Raw genomic sequence first — 16,846 nt, forward strand, 5'->3', positions numbered from 1 at the left:
TCTTTCATCAACACAATGCCTGGGAAAATAAACATTCAATAAGTCTTTGTGGAATGAATTAAACAGTCCTGTATTTTATTTATATATTTTTAAATAATTATTATTTTTTTGGGCTGCACCGTGCAGCTTGTGGGATTTTTAGTTCCCCATCCAGGGACTGAACCCTGGCCCTCAGCAGTGAGAGCATGGAGTCCTAACAGCTGGACAGCCAGGGAATTCCCAGTCCTGTATTTTAGAAGGGAAGGATTTGTAGAATGAATTAAAGGTGAGAGTTGGGCTCTAGTCACTTCTTTGGGCCCTCTAGTTCTTAAGATATACAAATGCACTCTTATCTACAGAGAGAGCTTGATTAGTTAGCAACAGTTTTATTACTTTTTAGAGGATTCCTACCTTCGATTTATGATTTCCAGTAAAGAGGTGGATTCTTATCTACATCTGCATTCTCAGCAGTCCCTTGACTCAAGATTGTGGATAATCTGCTCCTTAAGATGTGGAGGATTATCAAGTTATTTTGACTTTCTGGTCCATACTTATCTCTGCCCCCAGCTTTATTCCTTCTGGCCATTTTATTAATTTCTTAGATGTTACCTGGTTTCTTCCATTTATGGCACCTGTGTGTAATCCAGCTAGGCCACCTTTTGCCTTGTAGGGGTTCTGGTTAACATAACACTTAAACTGTAAATGTGTTTGTACATGTCTGACTTTGTTAGTACTTGCTCCAACCCTTCAGTTTTCAAATAAACTTTTAAAAGGTTTGCATAATTCATTCTAAATTTAAAGGCATCATTTGATACTGGTTTAGGTACAGTTATGTTCTCTGCTAGATATTAATGGTGGTCCTGTAATCCAACAGCTTCTTCAAGTTCATCATATTTTTGCACTTTTTAAGTCCTTAAAGTTACAATTTGCTAAAAGTTACATTGTCTCAAAGTTAACTTAATAAAATCAATTAACAGTTATTTGGCTATTCTACAAAAATCTTCATTATTCCTAGATGTTGAGTTATCAGTTTCTGTGACAATCTGGATAATGCAGAAAAAATCCTCATAATACACTTACACTTTTGACCAATTCTAGATGGGCTTCTTTGCTCTCAAATCTTTATTTAGTCTTTGTAAGTAATTTTTAAAGGAGAAATAACCTGATAACAGAGAATTTTCATTATAATAAGATGTCATTACTTTTTTAAACTGCTGGGGGATTTAATCCTATTATGTTAAGTATTTGTTAGACTTCACCCCTACAGTAGTTTTACTTTATTGCTGGATCAGGTAACTTTGTTATATGGGTTCTAAAAAATACTTAGGTTTAAATATGTGTACTATCCTATATTTTAGCAGGAAAGGAATTGTTACTATTTTTGCTAACTAGAAGCAGTGAGAAATAGCTCTATTGAAAGTTGTTATATGGTCAGAATTCGGCTACAATCTGCATCATTATTAAAGCAGAGCACTATTGGCAGATGCCATGCTACTTTTCAGAAAAGCCTGATTTCTCCTGGAATCCATCCTGATTTCTCCTTTCTCAAGCTGAAGTGCCAACCATTAAATATTTACTTAATTGTTGCTTTTTAAAATGCTGCTTCTGTATGAGAAAGGGAAAGTAATGGAAAAGGCGTTGTAGATCTAGGTGAAGGCAACAAGCTAATAGTAGCCTATATTCTCATTCAACATAGGATATTATTTTTATTATTCTTTTACCTAAAGATTTACTTCTAACATATGGTTGAGTAGTTAGTTTTTGATAAGGTAATTGTTGACTAAGAAAATTTATTCTCACCACAAATTAATTTTTGTATATTTCATATTGAAGGTCCCTCAAAGTAAATGGTGTTTATTGGTCCACTTAACTCAGGCCTCTACTGTACTCTTCACTATATTCCGTTAAATTCTAAAAAGAGCAGTGTTACTATTTTAAGACACGACAAAACCTTTCATGGTGTAGGAACACAAAATAAGTGATTGTCTATGCAGAACTCCTGAGCCTTTTGAAATCTGGTTAATTCTCATCTTTACCCAGTGCAGCTTAGGTTTAGACTTTCTCAGGTCTGCTAAATTAGTTACCATTTGTCCATCTGCTTCCAGCTTCCAAAATTTTATTACTATTGTTTCCTCTCCTATTTTCCTCATTGCTGGGAGTTTGACCTTTAAAAATTCTTTTTACTATAATTTTAGTGGAGTTTGGGGGGTGGGGCAGGTTAGGGTTAGATGTGCATGTTCAACCTACCATCTTTGTCAAAAAATTACCAGTTATAAACTTACCCAGAATTTCTGAAGCGTTTTAATCACCTTGAATGTACTTCATTTTATGGGTGTGTGTGTGTGTGTGTGTGTGTGTGTGTGTGTGTTGCCTCAAATGACCATTCTCATGTATCGTCATTAACTGTGCAAATTATCAGTCAGCATCTAGGAGGTTACCCCTTACTAGTTTTAAAAAATTTTCCTTAAAGTAGTTAAAGTTATTTTAAAGACTCCAATTAACTTATTTTTTTTAATTGTGTACTTTTTATGTACAAACCTGGTGTGTACTTAATGTGGAAAATTCAAGCAATACAAAAGTGTATAAAGTAAAAATCATCTCCTTTCTCCTCATACGCATCCCATTCTTCAGAGGTAATCATTGTTTACAGTTTGATATGTATAGCCTTTTAGACTTTTTTCTATACACAGCATATATATATATATTTAATGTATATATATTTAATTGAGTGATACAGTTCTTCTGAGCTTGAGTCTTTTCATTTAACTGTATATAATGAACACTCTTCCATATGAGGATGTATATACTTCATTCTAAGAAGTATTGCATAGTAGCCAATGTCAGGGCTTTAAAGCCAGACTAAGAATGGTCCCTGGCACATATTTAAGTACTTACAAAAACTATTAGCTGTAGTCATGTTGATATTCTTGTTAAATAGTATTAGCTGTATCCACATTGACATTAGGTTGTTTCTAATTTTTCACTACCAAGAACAATGCTGCACTAAATAACCTTGATACATATATGTTTGTTAATTTGTATATTTCTATAGGCTAAATTTCTAGAAGTGAAATTTTGAATAGAAAGTTACTTATGTATACAATTTTGATTATTTTTGAAAATTTCTTTCCAGAAATGGTTGTACCAGTTTATACATCCAGCAGCAGTATGTGAAGTGCATCCTCACCAGTGCTAATTACTTCTCTGACAGTTCACTGTTCTCAAAGGCCTGAATTTGTAGTACTACCATGATCCACGAGGTGGAGCTAATTTTCTGGACATCTGCGTGCTCAGACAAGGCTTAAGGAACACAGTTTACAAAGTATAGTCACATTTCTCTCCAAGGAGGATTTTTAGGCATTATTGCTCACTACAAATTATTCCTTCAATTTTAGAGTACAGTATCTTCCCAAAGATTGATAAAACGGAATATCATGTGGTTATCAATACAGCATATCACAGACATCTAAATATCTAACAGCTACAATGTGATAAATATGTATCATAATAGAAGTATGCATAAAATGCTACAGGATCATTGGATTACTGCCCTAAACGTCAAATGAATTCATTGCAATTTACTCTATAATTTAAATGCTGCTTTCAAGGGTAGTAAAAACATAAAATACAACCCTTTTCTTTGGTTTGTCTGTAGGATACTTCTTCCTACTCATAGTTCCAAGGCCCAGGTTAGAAGCTTTTATTCTCTGGTTATGTCAGGTAAAATAGAATTTATAAAGACAGAATAGTTTTGTTTTAGGGCACGGGTTCTGCAACCCGCATGCTAGGATTCAAATCTGAGCTGTGCTGTTTTACTGGCTGATCTCAGACGTGCTACTTGACCTTGCTGTACCTTAGTTTCCTCATCTTTAAAGTGGCAATAATAACAGTACCTACCTTCCTTTTAGGGTTACTGTGAAGATTAGATGAATGGAACGTGTGTGTGTGTGTGTGTGTGTGTGTGTGTGTGTGTGTGTGTGTGTGTGTGTCTATGACTCAGAATAGCATGCAATTTAAAAATTGCACATAAATGTTAGTTATTGGCTGTTATTATTAATGCTATTAATTAATTTTTTTTAGTTTTTTTAAAACAGCTTTACAAAGGTTTAATTGACATACAATACAGTAAACATATTTAAAGTACATAATTTGATAAGTTTTGACATATGCATCCACCTGTGAAACCATCACCACAATCAAGAGAGTAAACATACTCAACGATCCCCAAAATCTCCTAATACCCTTTTGCAGCCTCTCCCTCCCACTCCTACCTGCTTCACTCTCCCATCCTCAAGTAACCGATGATCTTGTTTCTGTCACTGTTGATTAATTTACATTTTCTAGAATTTTATATAAACAGAATCATAACTATGTACACATTTTTCTCTGGTCCTTCACTCAGCATAATTATTTTAAGATTTATCCATATATTTGCACATGTCACCAGTTTGCTCCTGTTCATTGCTGAGTAGTATTCCACTGTGAAGATAAACCACAGTTTATTTATTCATTCTTCTTTGTCTGACTTGGATTAATTATTTTTAATGATTCCATTTTATCTTCTTTATTGGTCTTTCAGTTATAATTCTTTGTTTTGTTATTTTAGTGGTTGCTTTAGGATATTGTGTATATCTTTAACTTATCACAGTCTACCTTCATGTTATACCTCATTATGTATAGTATAAGAACCTTGACAATGGCATGCTTCTACTTCTCCCTTCCTGGTCTTTGTGGTATTGTCATCACACACTTTCCTTTTACGTATTTTATAAGGTAATAACTACATAGCTATTTTTTTTCACACACATACACTGTATTTTATTTTTACAAGAGATAAACTGACACCAAGCATTGTAAATGGTTGACCACAACAAAAGCAACAATGATTGCAATTACTGAACACAAAACACACTCATACTATGTCATAATATTGACATTCAGTCCAGTAATCCTCCATTGTAACAACAGCTCCTTTACTTTGCAGTGAAAATTGGTTTGTATATTTTTTGCCTCTTGAGTCCTTGTGGGATTTTTTTTTTAATTCAAACAGAAAATCAAAAAATTATAATCATCCTCATCAGTTCACTCAGTCCCATGTCATTAGTTTTTTTTTCATCTTGATCTTTCTGAAAATGCTTATTCATTCAGTTCAGCAGTACAGTCAGCTACCAGAAACCTGCATGTCTCAGAGTCTTTTCCATGAATTCCTTGAAGATGAAACTCTTTTATAGGAACATTTCTGCAAAAGCATCCGAGTACACCCAGAACTGTTTGTAAATGACAAAAGACTTTAAAATGACCACGGTTAAAGATTTGATGAAAGTTCATAATAATGCAATTGACAAGGAAATTTAGTTATTTCTGAGATATCCATTTTGCATAGCTATTATTTTTGACAGTCAATTATATTTTTAAACGATTACTAATAAGGAGCAAAATCTTACTATTTACCCATTTCTGCTGTTCTTCAGTCCTTAATGTAGATTCCAGATTTCCATCTGAGATCTTTCTCTTTCTGCTTGAAGGACTTTGAACATTTCTTGTAGTTATGGTCTGCTGGTGATGAATGCTTTCAGCTTTTGTATGTCTGAGAATGCCTATTTGCCTTCATTTTCAAAGGATATTTTTGCTGGGTATAGTCAAGGTTGACAGATGTTATCTTTTAATACTTCAGAGATGTTGATCCACTGTCTTCTCACTTACATTGTTTCTGATTAGAAATCTGCTTTTTTTAAAAACATTTTTATTGGAGTATAATTGCTTTACAATGGTGTGTTAGTTTCTGCTTTATAACAAAGTAAATCCCTTATACATATACATTTATCCCCATATCTCTTCCCTCTTGCGTCTCCCTCCCTCCCATCCTCCCTATCCCACCCCTCTAGGTGGTCACAAAGCACTGAGCTGATCTCCCTGTGCTATGCGGCTACTTCCCACTAGCTGTCTATTTTACATTTGGTAGTGTATATATGTCCATATATACACTACCACTCTCTCACTTTGTCCCAGCTTACCCTTCCCCCTCCCCGTGTCCTCAAGTCCATTCTCTAGTAGGTCTCTGTCTTTATTCCCATCTTGCCCCTAGGTTCTTCGTGACCGTTTTTTTTTAGATTCCATATATGTATTAGCATACGGTATTTGTTTTTCTCTTTCTGACTTACTTCACTCTGTATGACAGATTCTAGGTCCATCCACCTCACTACAAATAACTCAATTTTGTTTCTTTTTATGGCTGAGTAATATTCCATTGTATATATGTGCCACATCTTCTTTATCCATTCATCTGTTGATGGACACTTAAGTTGCTTCCATGTCCTGGCTATTGTAAATAGAGCTGCAATGAACATTTTGGTACATGACTCTTTTTGAATTATGGTTTTCTCAGGGTATATGCCCAGTAGTGGGATTGCTGGGTCATATGGTAGTTCTATTTTTAGTTTTTTAAGGAACCTCCATACTGTTCTCCATAGTGGCTGTATCAATTTACATTCCCACCAACAGTGTATGAGGGTTCCCTTTTCTCCACACCCTCTCCAGCATTTATTGTTTGTAGATTTTTTGATGATGGCCATTCTGACCGGTGTGAGATGATATCACATTGTAGTTTTGATTTGCCTTTCTCTAATGATTAATGATATTGAGCATCCTTTCATTTGTTTGTTGGCAATCTGTGTATCTTCTTTGGAGAAATGTCTGTTTAGGTCTTCTGCCCATTTTTGTATTGGGTTGTTTGTTTTTTTGATATTGAGCTGCATAAGCTGCTTAAATTTTAGAGATTAATCCTTTGTCAGTTGCTTCATTTGCAAATATTTTCTCCCGTTCTGAGGGTTGTCTTTTCGTCTTGTTTATGGTTTCCTTTGCTGTGCAAAAGCTTTTAAGTTTCATTAGGTCCCATTTGTTTATTTTTGTTTTTATTTCCATTTCTCTAGGAGGTGGGTCAAAAAGGATCTTGCTGTGATCTATATCATAGAGTGTTCTGCCTATGTTTTCCTCTAAGAGTTTTATAGTGTCTGGCCTTATATTTAGATCTTTAATCCATTTTGAGTTTATTTTTGTGTGTGGTGTTAAGGAGTGTTCTAATTTCATTCTTTTACATGTAGCTATCCAGTTTTCCCAGCACCGCTTACTGAAGAGGCTTTCTTTTCTCTATTGTATATTCTTGCCTCCTTTATCAAAGATAAGGTGACCATATGTAATGCTATTAATTTATAAACTGAAACTTTAATAACTTTCCTGGAGATTTTCCCAAAACATATTTGGAAAGTATTTTCCCCAGGATGTACAAGATAATATATTCAGTTTATCAGCTGGTATCTGAGTTTCAAATGGCATCTTTACATTGCTGTTTTGTAGCTTCTCAATATACATACAATGAAGAAGAATGAATCATTGCTTATTGTTCAATTTGGGGATTGGTTAAACTATTTATTAGTATGGTGGTATTATCTTCAGACCAGGCACTTCAGCACCATCTGAAACTTGTTAGAAATAAAACTTCTTGGACTCTACCCCAGACCTACTAAACATGAAACCTTGGGAATAGGGCTTAGCAAATTGTGTTTCAACAAACCCTCCTGATGATTCCGATGCATGCTAAAGTTTGATAACCACTGCTTTAGGAAATAATTAAGAACTTACATTGTGTTTAGTATACATGCCAAGGATTACTCATTATACCATCTGATTTTATGGACATTACTCTGTTGAAACAAACTTCTTCATAGTCCTTTTTATTTTCTTTAGAAATGGTGAGGCTTTAGGCAATAATTTAACTTTTACATATTTAGAGAATTTTTATTGTATATATTTTAAATGCCTCTAGTAGATAGAATAATCAGACCTTGTCTGCATAGCTGTAAAGAAACTTTCCTGCCAAAATTTAAAACATTTTGTTGAATGTATAATTGATAAATTGGGTGAAGCTTGAAGCTAAAAGTTAGTTTAAAACATTAAACTTATATGTACTCATTTTAGCATACCAGTTTAGCAATATTTGATATATTAGTTTATCACTTACTGCTATAGTGATGTGTGAAAAGTAGGTGAGAGAGAGCCTGAATGTAAAAAGATGAAGTTTAATAGGACTCCAAAACTAATTAAAATTGAAGCAGGAATGGGGGAGGAGAAAGTGCTGTATTTTACTAAAATATGTGAAAATGTTAGAGGGGGTTTAGATAACTGCTCAATGTGAATTCATGTGATACAGCCTCCAGAACAGCTGGAATCGTAGATTACATTAACAAAAGATGAATATATGGACTATGAGAAGTGATAGTCTGCTTGGAATCCTGTTTCTTGGCATCATACTTTAAAAGGAATGAAGAAGAACTGGAGTAAGAGTAGAATGAACTCTTAGTCCAGAAGAACTGGGCTAAGAGTAGAATGAACAGAATGATAACAAGACTGAAACTATGACACATAAGGAACACTTGAAGGTACTGAATGCTCGAAGGTACTGGGATATTTAACTTGCCTCAGAAGGACCCCAAGTGCTAGAAAGGAAAGAATCCTACCTTCCAGCAAAAGTACCTTGGTGTTTATTTTTGCCCCTCCTCTCTAATTTTATTTACTATCTGCTACTTTTTCACCTCTAAAATCAGTAGGTCTGCTGACTTGGGAGCCTTGCAGCCAGAGGAGTCACTAGCTTGTGCCTTGTTGTACACTGATCATGAGAGAAGATTGGGGTGGCTACCTGTTCTGGAAAATGGTGATCAGACCCTTCTCCAGGGTCAGAACTGCTTCTCAGAGTATAAAAGCCAAGATTGCTCTGTTAAGCCTTGATTCAAGAGAACATTTTATGATAGAGAGGTAAAAGAGTCAGATGACCTTACTGACAAGTGAGGAGAAAGGTGGTTATGGTGGTACTCAGCCCTTTAGTGCTGGAAGAAGAGCCTAGTTCCCTTACTCCACTGGCTGGCTATAGCTGAGAGTATCAAAAAGCAATAGTGTCCTTTCTACAATATCCCAAGTCTTTTGTAACAGTCCGTACTCATTTCTTCTTCCCCCCTTGTAAGGGGAAAGAGGCCTGAATTTATAGTGGAAATTTTTGGGTACTTGTCTTACTAGAGCATAAATTTCTTGAAGGAAAATATCTTATTCATCTCTATAATTCCTCCGTTACCTGTTAAAATGCCTTGCTGATATGATACTTTCCTATATAAAAGCCTTCTGAACTCTTTTCACCCATCTAGTTATCATAGTACTTCATATATAGCTTAGTTACAGTACTTATGTTGCATTGTAACTTGTTGCTTTTGTTCACCTAACAGATTGTACACCCTTCTAGGATAGAGTGGCAACTGTCTTGTTCATTTTGATATCCCCAGCACCTATTATAGTATCTGGCACATAATAGGTACTCACTAAACTTGGAAGAAATAAATTATGTAGAACTATGATCACATCAAATACTCAGAGTTTGAGGATAGCTCTAAAATAACCCTCATTTTATGAACGTGTCCTTTTCCCTCTCCTTTGGTCTCTTCATTGTTGATCTTTCTAAAATGATTAGACCCTTTTTATGGCCTGCTTTGCACCTCCAGTGTGATAACTGATTAGCTTCCCCTGTCTATGATCTTGTCCTCTCCTATAATATTAAATCTAAGGATAGATTTTGTAACAAGCCCTATATTTTACTCTACTTTAGGACTGCCCACATCTGTACATTGCCTCTTATGAGAAGCTCAGATATTAATCCACCAACTGAGAAATCACAAAATAGAGGAGTTCACTAGGGCCCTGATCTCTTCTCTTTTAGCAACAGTGATATGGGAGGAGGTTTTATGAAGCTTGGGAATTTGCTAAGATATATGGGAGCTCTGTCCTAGCTAATCCAGCTGGCCCGCTGTATAGCTGGGAGACATTGACCAGATATGTCTTCCAGCTCAATCTGATGGCAACTTGGAGCATGGATTTGAGGGGAGAAGGAGGGAGGAATCTCCCAGGTTTCTGACTTGGTTGATAAGTGTATGGTGAAGGGCTTTCAAACATAATAGGCAATACAGAGCGGTACAGACTTTGAGGGGGAAGACTGATGCATTTAATTATGGATAGGCTGTGTATTAGGATGTCATGAAATGTGCCCACATGAATATATGTAGTAAACAATTGGATAAAACAATATGAAAATTAGGAAAAAGGTCAAATTTAAGTTTTTAAACCACAAGAATGAGTGGGATTTCCTTGGATATAATGTAGCATTAGAAGTCAATGAAGAGCAGAATCCAGAATTTAAATGAAGAAAGGGAAAGTTATGAAGAGAAGACAAAGAAGGAATGAGAGTAAGAAAAACCAGAAAAGCCCAACCCCCAAGCAACAAAAAACATAAGCGGAAAAATAATTGGAAGAAGAAAGGATGTATCAATAGTGTCAAATATTACAGAGTAAGATAACTTGAAACTGCCCCTTGGATTTGATAATTAAGGAGTCATATAATCTTACTGTGAACAATTTCATTGGAATGTCAGGAGGAGAAGCCTCATTGCAGTGTCGTAAGGTCTAATAGCAAGATGAGGAGCTGGAAACAGCATGTGTAGGAAATTCTCTTAAGTTTAGAAGAGGAAAGATAAGATGGTAGTTAAATGCCTATAAAGCCTAGGATGCAGGCCTTCTTCTTAATCCCTTAATGCCTGACCAATCTCCCAAGAGGACAACTTCTCAGACAGCCACACAAGGAACTAGGACTTTTTTAGAAACCTAGGCCATGGCAGATTCAGCAGATACTAGCTTTTCTGCTACTTCACATACGTTATATAATATTTACGAGCATATAAGCCTCCTGTGAGGATATTCCAGATCATGTATGCTGCAAGCTCATATTCTTTCTTTGTTTCCCATCCAAAAAACTATTGCCATAAATTACTGAATGGTAACATCATTATAGGGCTAATCTTAATCTGTCTATAATGTATTTTTCAAAAAAAATTTAATCATATACAAACTTTGTTATTAGTGAAACAAAAAGATCTCTCCCCTTCCGCTTACAACTAATCGTGCTGCATCATTATGCCCTGAGACCATTGTTAATCATCTGAACTGATCAGTAAAGTTGTTAATGCATCCAAAGTCTTAGAGTGAACCAAATGTTTCCCATTCGTTCTGAGTGTTCACTGGCTGGGAATTCATGACCTCTGGGTATTTACTATCCTTATACAGTAGCTTTCAGACTTTTTACTATGAGTACTGGTGGTGGGGGCCTTGACAAGGTTTTCTCTGTATAAGGATTGTCCTCGGTGAATTTGGGAAAAATGTTTTCAGACCAGAAAGCAGAAAAGCTGTCTGCTGACCTGGGTCTCTGACTTTGCCATCACCTTTGTGTAATCGTAACTCACTTCCCACCCAAGCAAGTATACAAGTGGAAGTCCGTAGCCTCCACGTAATTAGGGGCTCTATTCTGACTGTCTACCTCCACTCCCTAATGTTATTGCTGCTCTAGCCGGTACTTGGCAAAACTGTAGAGCTTATAGGAGGATAGATAGAACACAGACTGACCAATGGGTTTTAGCCTCTAGACTCTAACTATTGGCTCCCCCATTTTCTTAGAACTCTTCTTCCTAAAGTCCTTCTAAATGCCAGCTTCTTACCAGGAACACCCTTAGGAATCTCTTATTCTCTCCATCTTTGCTGGGCATTGTCTTAGTAAGCTTCCTTTGTTTCTCTAGAATGCTAAGATCTAACTGACTTTAATGAAGAAACTGTACAGATTGGATCAAGCACAAATTTATTCTGCTTTCTTTACCTGGGGCTCTGGGAGCACAGGACTGCAGCCATCTCACTAGCTCAGGAAAATAGCCCTGGGCCTCCAAATCTCAATTTCTGTTACACTGAAAATCCTGTTTTTCTAAAATAATCATGATCCACCTCTACTAATGGTCCCTTTATGCAGCTAAAGTGTCCGATTTCATCCATCTGTACGGGCCATGGATTTTTGCCCTTTTAATCATGTCTTTTACATATATTAAATGCAACATGGCAGTTTCTTCCTCAATTTTCTTTTTATTTATTTATTTTTCAGTACCACAATGTCCTCGATTACCCAAGCCAGAAACCTGGGAGTCACACTTGACTTCTCCCTCTCTGACCCTCACCAAAATCCTCACCTCACTCTGGCTCTTAAATGTCTCAAATGAAAATCCTCTACCTTACATCCTAATTGCCCAGGCAGTCTTCCTCTTTCATTTGGATTACTTTGACAACCTCCTAACTGGTCTTACTGCCTCCACTCTTACTTCTCTTTTATTCTCCAGATCAGAAATGCAAGTTGATAATTTTATTCCTCTGCTTAAAATTCTTCAGTAATCTTTGCCCTTACGAGAGAATCCAGACTTTTATAACATGTGTCTTATAAGGTCTCTCATAACCTGCCTCATCTTTGTGCCACTTTTTCACTTCACATTCTCTGCCTCAGAACTCTTTCGGTTTTCTGTGCTACCATATTCATCCTCACTTTCATATTTCTGTACTTATAATGCTTTGACTTTCAACTCCTTCTATATTTTGACCAAGTAACTCCTATTCATCCATTCTTTATAATGCAGCTTAAATATTACTTCTTTAGAGGAAAATTTCCTGAATCCCTGAACTAGATTAATTGTCCTTGCTGTGTGCTGCTATAGCACCCTTTACTTTCATATGATAGCACTTAGTACATTTTAATTGTTAAATCTCTAGACTTTAAGCTCTGTGAGGGAAGTAACCCTGCCATCTTGTTTGCTGTTATGAGCTATTCAGAGATGAAATGAAATTTCATGGGAGCTTATGTTTCCCGTCACCAGTGTGTGCATGCGTAGGTTGAATAGCTCCAAGTTGGAAGTGAAATAGAGAACCATTGGAGAGTCTTTCAGTCCTTTCCAGTCAGGGGATTGTTCTTTCCAAATAGTCAAACATACACATATATATAGCTGTTTTGAAAGACCCTGTAAGTCAATGTAAATGAATTTCACCTAATTGAAAATACTGAATATTTAATGACTAATGGCATATCGAGAACCTAAGAGATATTTCTAATTTAGAGTACTATATCTTAAGTTCTTGAAACTAATGTTAAATTTTTTATCTCTTATAGGTGAAATGAATCAGAAGTACAAGGAGCTAAAAAAAAGGGAAGAAAATATGGACAGTAAGTGATAATCTTATAGATGTGAAAATATATTCTCAGTTGTTCATTTATACTGAATCAGAGATCTCATTTTGAGAAGATTTAATGACTAATAATAGAAGTGCAGAAGTGTGGACATTCAAAGCATTTGCCTTGAAGTATTACTAAATATCTAGCATAGTTTAGATGGGTAGAGAATTCTAGAAAGATTTTGTACATGTGTATGTATGTGTATGACTGTATGTTAGGGATAGATTCTAAAGCTAATACGTACATTTATAGTCTGTATAATCTATAGACCACTCATTGATTGTTGAATGTTCTCTTTCACATGCTTCACCTTTAATATCTTTCACCTTTTTTTTAAGCTTTTCATAGTACTTATCTCATTATTTATTAGCCCTCACCTCTGATTTTGTTCCTTGGTTCTATTACTGACTGAAGCTTTAGTAGCCTTCTATTGTAGCTTCTTATTCACTTTTTTAAAAAATCTGAAAAAAAAATCTGAATTTGACTTTGTAAATAGATCTTCACTTAAACTTATGTTGTACATTCATAAGTTTATCAAAATTGACTATATTAACAATTACTGGTTTCCTTTTTAAATTATTATTTTTTAAAAATCTGACATTTTTATAGGTCTGAGGCTGATTGTTACCTTCATAGAAACATGTCATAAAGCAGTAATTACCAACTCTGGCTTAACGATATCCCAAGATTTCTTTAAAATCTCAGCAAGTACCAAAATTATCTCAGAATTAATTTCTTGTTTCATGCTAATAGTAAAATTATTTTAAGTTAATTTTTGGAAGATCCATAGAAATATTTTAAGAATGTAAGTAATAGCAAATTATGTACTAATTCTATGTTAGAGAAGAAAAGGGAGGATTTCTTAGAATATTTATTTGTAACAATAAATTACTAAACTTACTTAGTTGAGACTAATTTGGCATTATAAAATACTCAATTTGCAGGTAGTTAGTAATATTTTCCAAAGTAAAGTTAGTGGCTAATTATAGATGTTAATTGTAGGTGTATCAGTGAGATCCTAGTGTAAAAACGTAGGATTTATTCTCATCTCCATTTTATCAACTGTTACTTCTGAGCCTGAATTTATAAATTTTTAGTTTATTTATATTAAGGTCATAACAAACTTTAAAAGCCTGAAAGTATGTAGAAATGTTCTTATTGAGTAGTTTAATTACCCTTGGGTTAATAAAAAATTAAACAGTGATAGTTTAAAATTTGCCTTGAATTTCTAAAAAGTACTTTTCACACCTACAAATCAGAGCTTATGTAGTGTTTAGCTATATCAGCAGTAGCATCTCATCATATTTTTCAATTGGCAGCCTTTATTGAGACTTTTGAGGAAACTAAGAACCAGGAACTGGAAAGGAAGGCACAGATAGAAGCCAACATTGTTGCACTCTTGGAGCACTGTAGTCGAGTAAGTACCATGTACCTGTCTTAGTGTCTTCATTATTTTTACTGTGATTACCTTTCTAAATACAACTCAAAAACTGCAGTGGTTCACTATTATGTAAGAGTACAGGATACCTAATGAGTATCTTGATTCCTCAAAAAACATTTATTGAGCAGCTACTATTGTGTGGTACCATAGGAGGAAAAATGCGTGGTCTCTTTTCAATATTCTAAGTGTTTTAAAAATCCAGTCAGTTCCTAAAATAGAATAGTTGAATTTTTTCTACAGTAAAATAAAGCAAATGTAAAACAATTCTGAATTTTAATTTAACCTCTCCTTATTGAGAAAACCACTTTGAATCTCACTGTATTCTTTTATAAAATATATATATAATGAATGATGTATTTCAAAAAAGAATACCCTTTCAAAACATCCAGTCCTTTAGCAGCATTTTCAAGAGTTTTATTGGAAAGTTAAATCAGTGGAATTTTTTCCACTTTTATGTCTCTGCAAATACAGAATATAAATCGTATGAAACAGATATCCTCTATCACCAATCAAGAGCTGAAGATGATGCAGGATGATCTCAATTTTAAATCTACTGAAATGCAGAAATCACAAAGTACGGCTAGGAATCTGACTTCAGGTGAGGAAACAACCTAGATTTTAATATCCTTTTTTTCTGTAACAAACTGGAACTTTTAAAATCTAATGTTATTCTCTTTGATTTTTTTTGAAAGACTGAGGATATAATTTATGACTGCCTATTGCTGCAGTCATTCATAGGCTCAGAATTTTTTGTGACTTTTCATATCAACTTAATAGTAATTCATTGGAATATTCTCACTCATTTAACATTTATTGAGTATTTGCTTTATGCCTTTGCTGTAACTTGAGTATACAGGGATTAAAAAAAAAAAATCCAGTCTGTTTCCTCAAGAAACTTGCAATCTGGTGGAATGCCAAACAAACAATTGAAGTGTAATGAAACAGTGTTAAGATAGAAGGATAAGGAGCAATGGACGTGCACAGGGCTCATATCCACTGTGGTCTTGGGTAGTTAGGAGAGAGGTATCCTAGAGGTGGTAATGTTTTAATTATAGTTTCAGCCATTATGACTAACATGAGACTAGAGTAGCATTTTCCAAAAGAAATGTAATGCCAGCCACATATATATTTTGAATTGCCTAGTAGCCACATTAAAAAAGTAAAAACAGACAGGTGAATTTTAATAATATATTATATTTAACCCAGTGTATTCAAAATATTATCATTTCAACATGTAGTCAATATAAAATGATCAATGAGACTTTACAGTTACAGCCCATCTCAATTTGGACTGGACACATTCCAGTGCTCAAAAGTCATATGTGGCTAGTGGCTGCCATTTGGATAGTGCAGGTAGAGATTAGAAACAAATATAATTGAGCTTAAAGAGCCTAGGATAAAGTCAAGTCAAAATTTGTATAGTATCTTTGGTTTTCTGAAGTGGTGGATTCTAACTATGATGGTGTATGGTGACTTTGAATTAGCTATGTTTTATTTATCTACTGGAAATTACTCTGGCAGTTGTGAGATCATGGAGAAGGAAGACACTATTTGCTAACTTAAAAATGTTTAAAGATTCCCAAAATGGAATAGTTTCCATAATATCCCTTTATCTGGAATCCCCAAATCTAAAAAAGCTCTTTACAGCAAAACCTAACCTGACCTGAACTGACATGAGACTTTTTAATTATCCTACCTAGTGTGACTGTTCATACTTTTTGCTGCAGAAGTATATTTATCTACTTGATGTCGGGTGCTGCCTCAGACCCTGTCATGGGAGTTATATAATAATCAGTATATACACTATATTACTTTTCTAAAATTCAAAGAATTCTGCATTCTAAAACACAACTGCCTAGGAGTTTTATATAAAGGATTGTGAATCCACAAATGCATATTGAACGCTGTTAACATGCAGTTGAATTTAAATTGATGATATAGGTGGAAAATTGTCATTCTGTACATTTATTTTATCTGCCCAGATTTGCTTAAAGTTTGTTTGCCATAGTTTTATTTGTATATCTGAATTATATTCCACGTAAGTGGAGTAGGTGCATTCTAAATTTGATTTATACCTACTGTTGGTTTAATTATGAGTATTTTTTTAATTGTGATAAAAAACACACGAAATTTACCATCCTAACTATCTGTAAGTGTACAGTATAGTAGTGTTAACTATCTACACATTGTTAATGCAACAGATCTCTAGAACATATTCATCTTGCAGAACTGAAACTTATACCATTGAACAGCAGCTCCCCATTTCCTCCTCTTGAGCTCCTGCTAACCACACTCTACTT

General features: G+C 34.8%; 1 protein-coding gene across 6 annotated transcripts in view; it reads left to right on the top strand.

Moving 5' to 3' along the window:
* IFT74 (intraflagellar transport 74) overlaps positions 1-16,846 on the top strand; it is a 78,137-nt gene that overhangs the window by 47,715 nt on the left and 13,576 nt on the right. For all 6 annotated transcript variants that reach the window (XM_060153516.1, XM_060153520.1, XM_060153519.1 and 3 more), the window contains 3 exons: positions 13,043-13,096; positions 14,425-14,522; positions 15,018-15,144. In XM_060153516.1, the coding sequence (XP_060009499.1) occupies positions 13,043-13,096; positions 14,425-14,522; positions 15,018-15,144 (279 nt within the window). The remainder of the gene's footprint in view (positions 1-13,042; positions 13,097-14,424; positions 14,523-15,017; positions 15,145-16,846) is intronic.

The sequence above is a fragment of the Lagenorhynchus albirostris genome, chromosome 7, assembly GCF_949774975.1.
Source record: "Lagenorhynchus albirostris chromosome 7, mLagAlb1.1, whole genome shotgun sequence".
Classification (NCBI taxonomy): Eukaryota; Metazoa; Chordata; class Mammalia; order Artiodactyla; family Delphinidae; genus Lagenorhynchus; species Lagenorhynchus albirostris.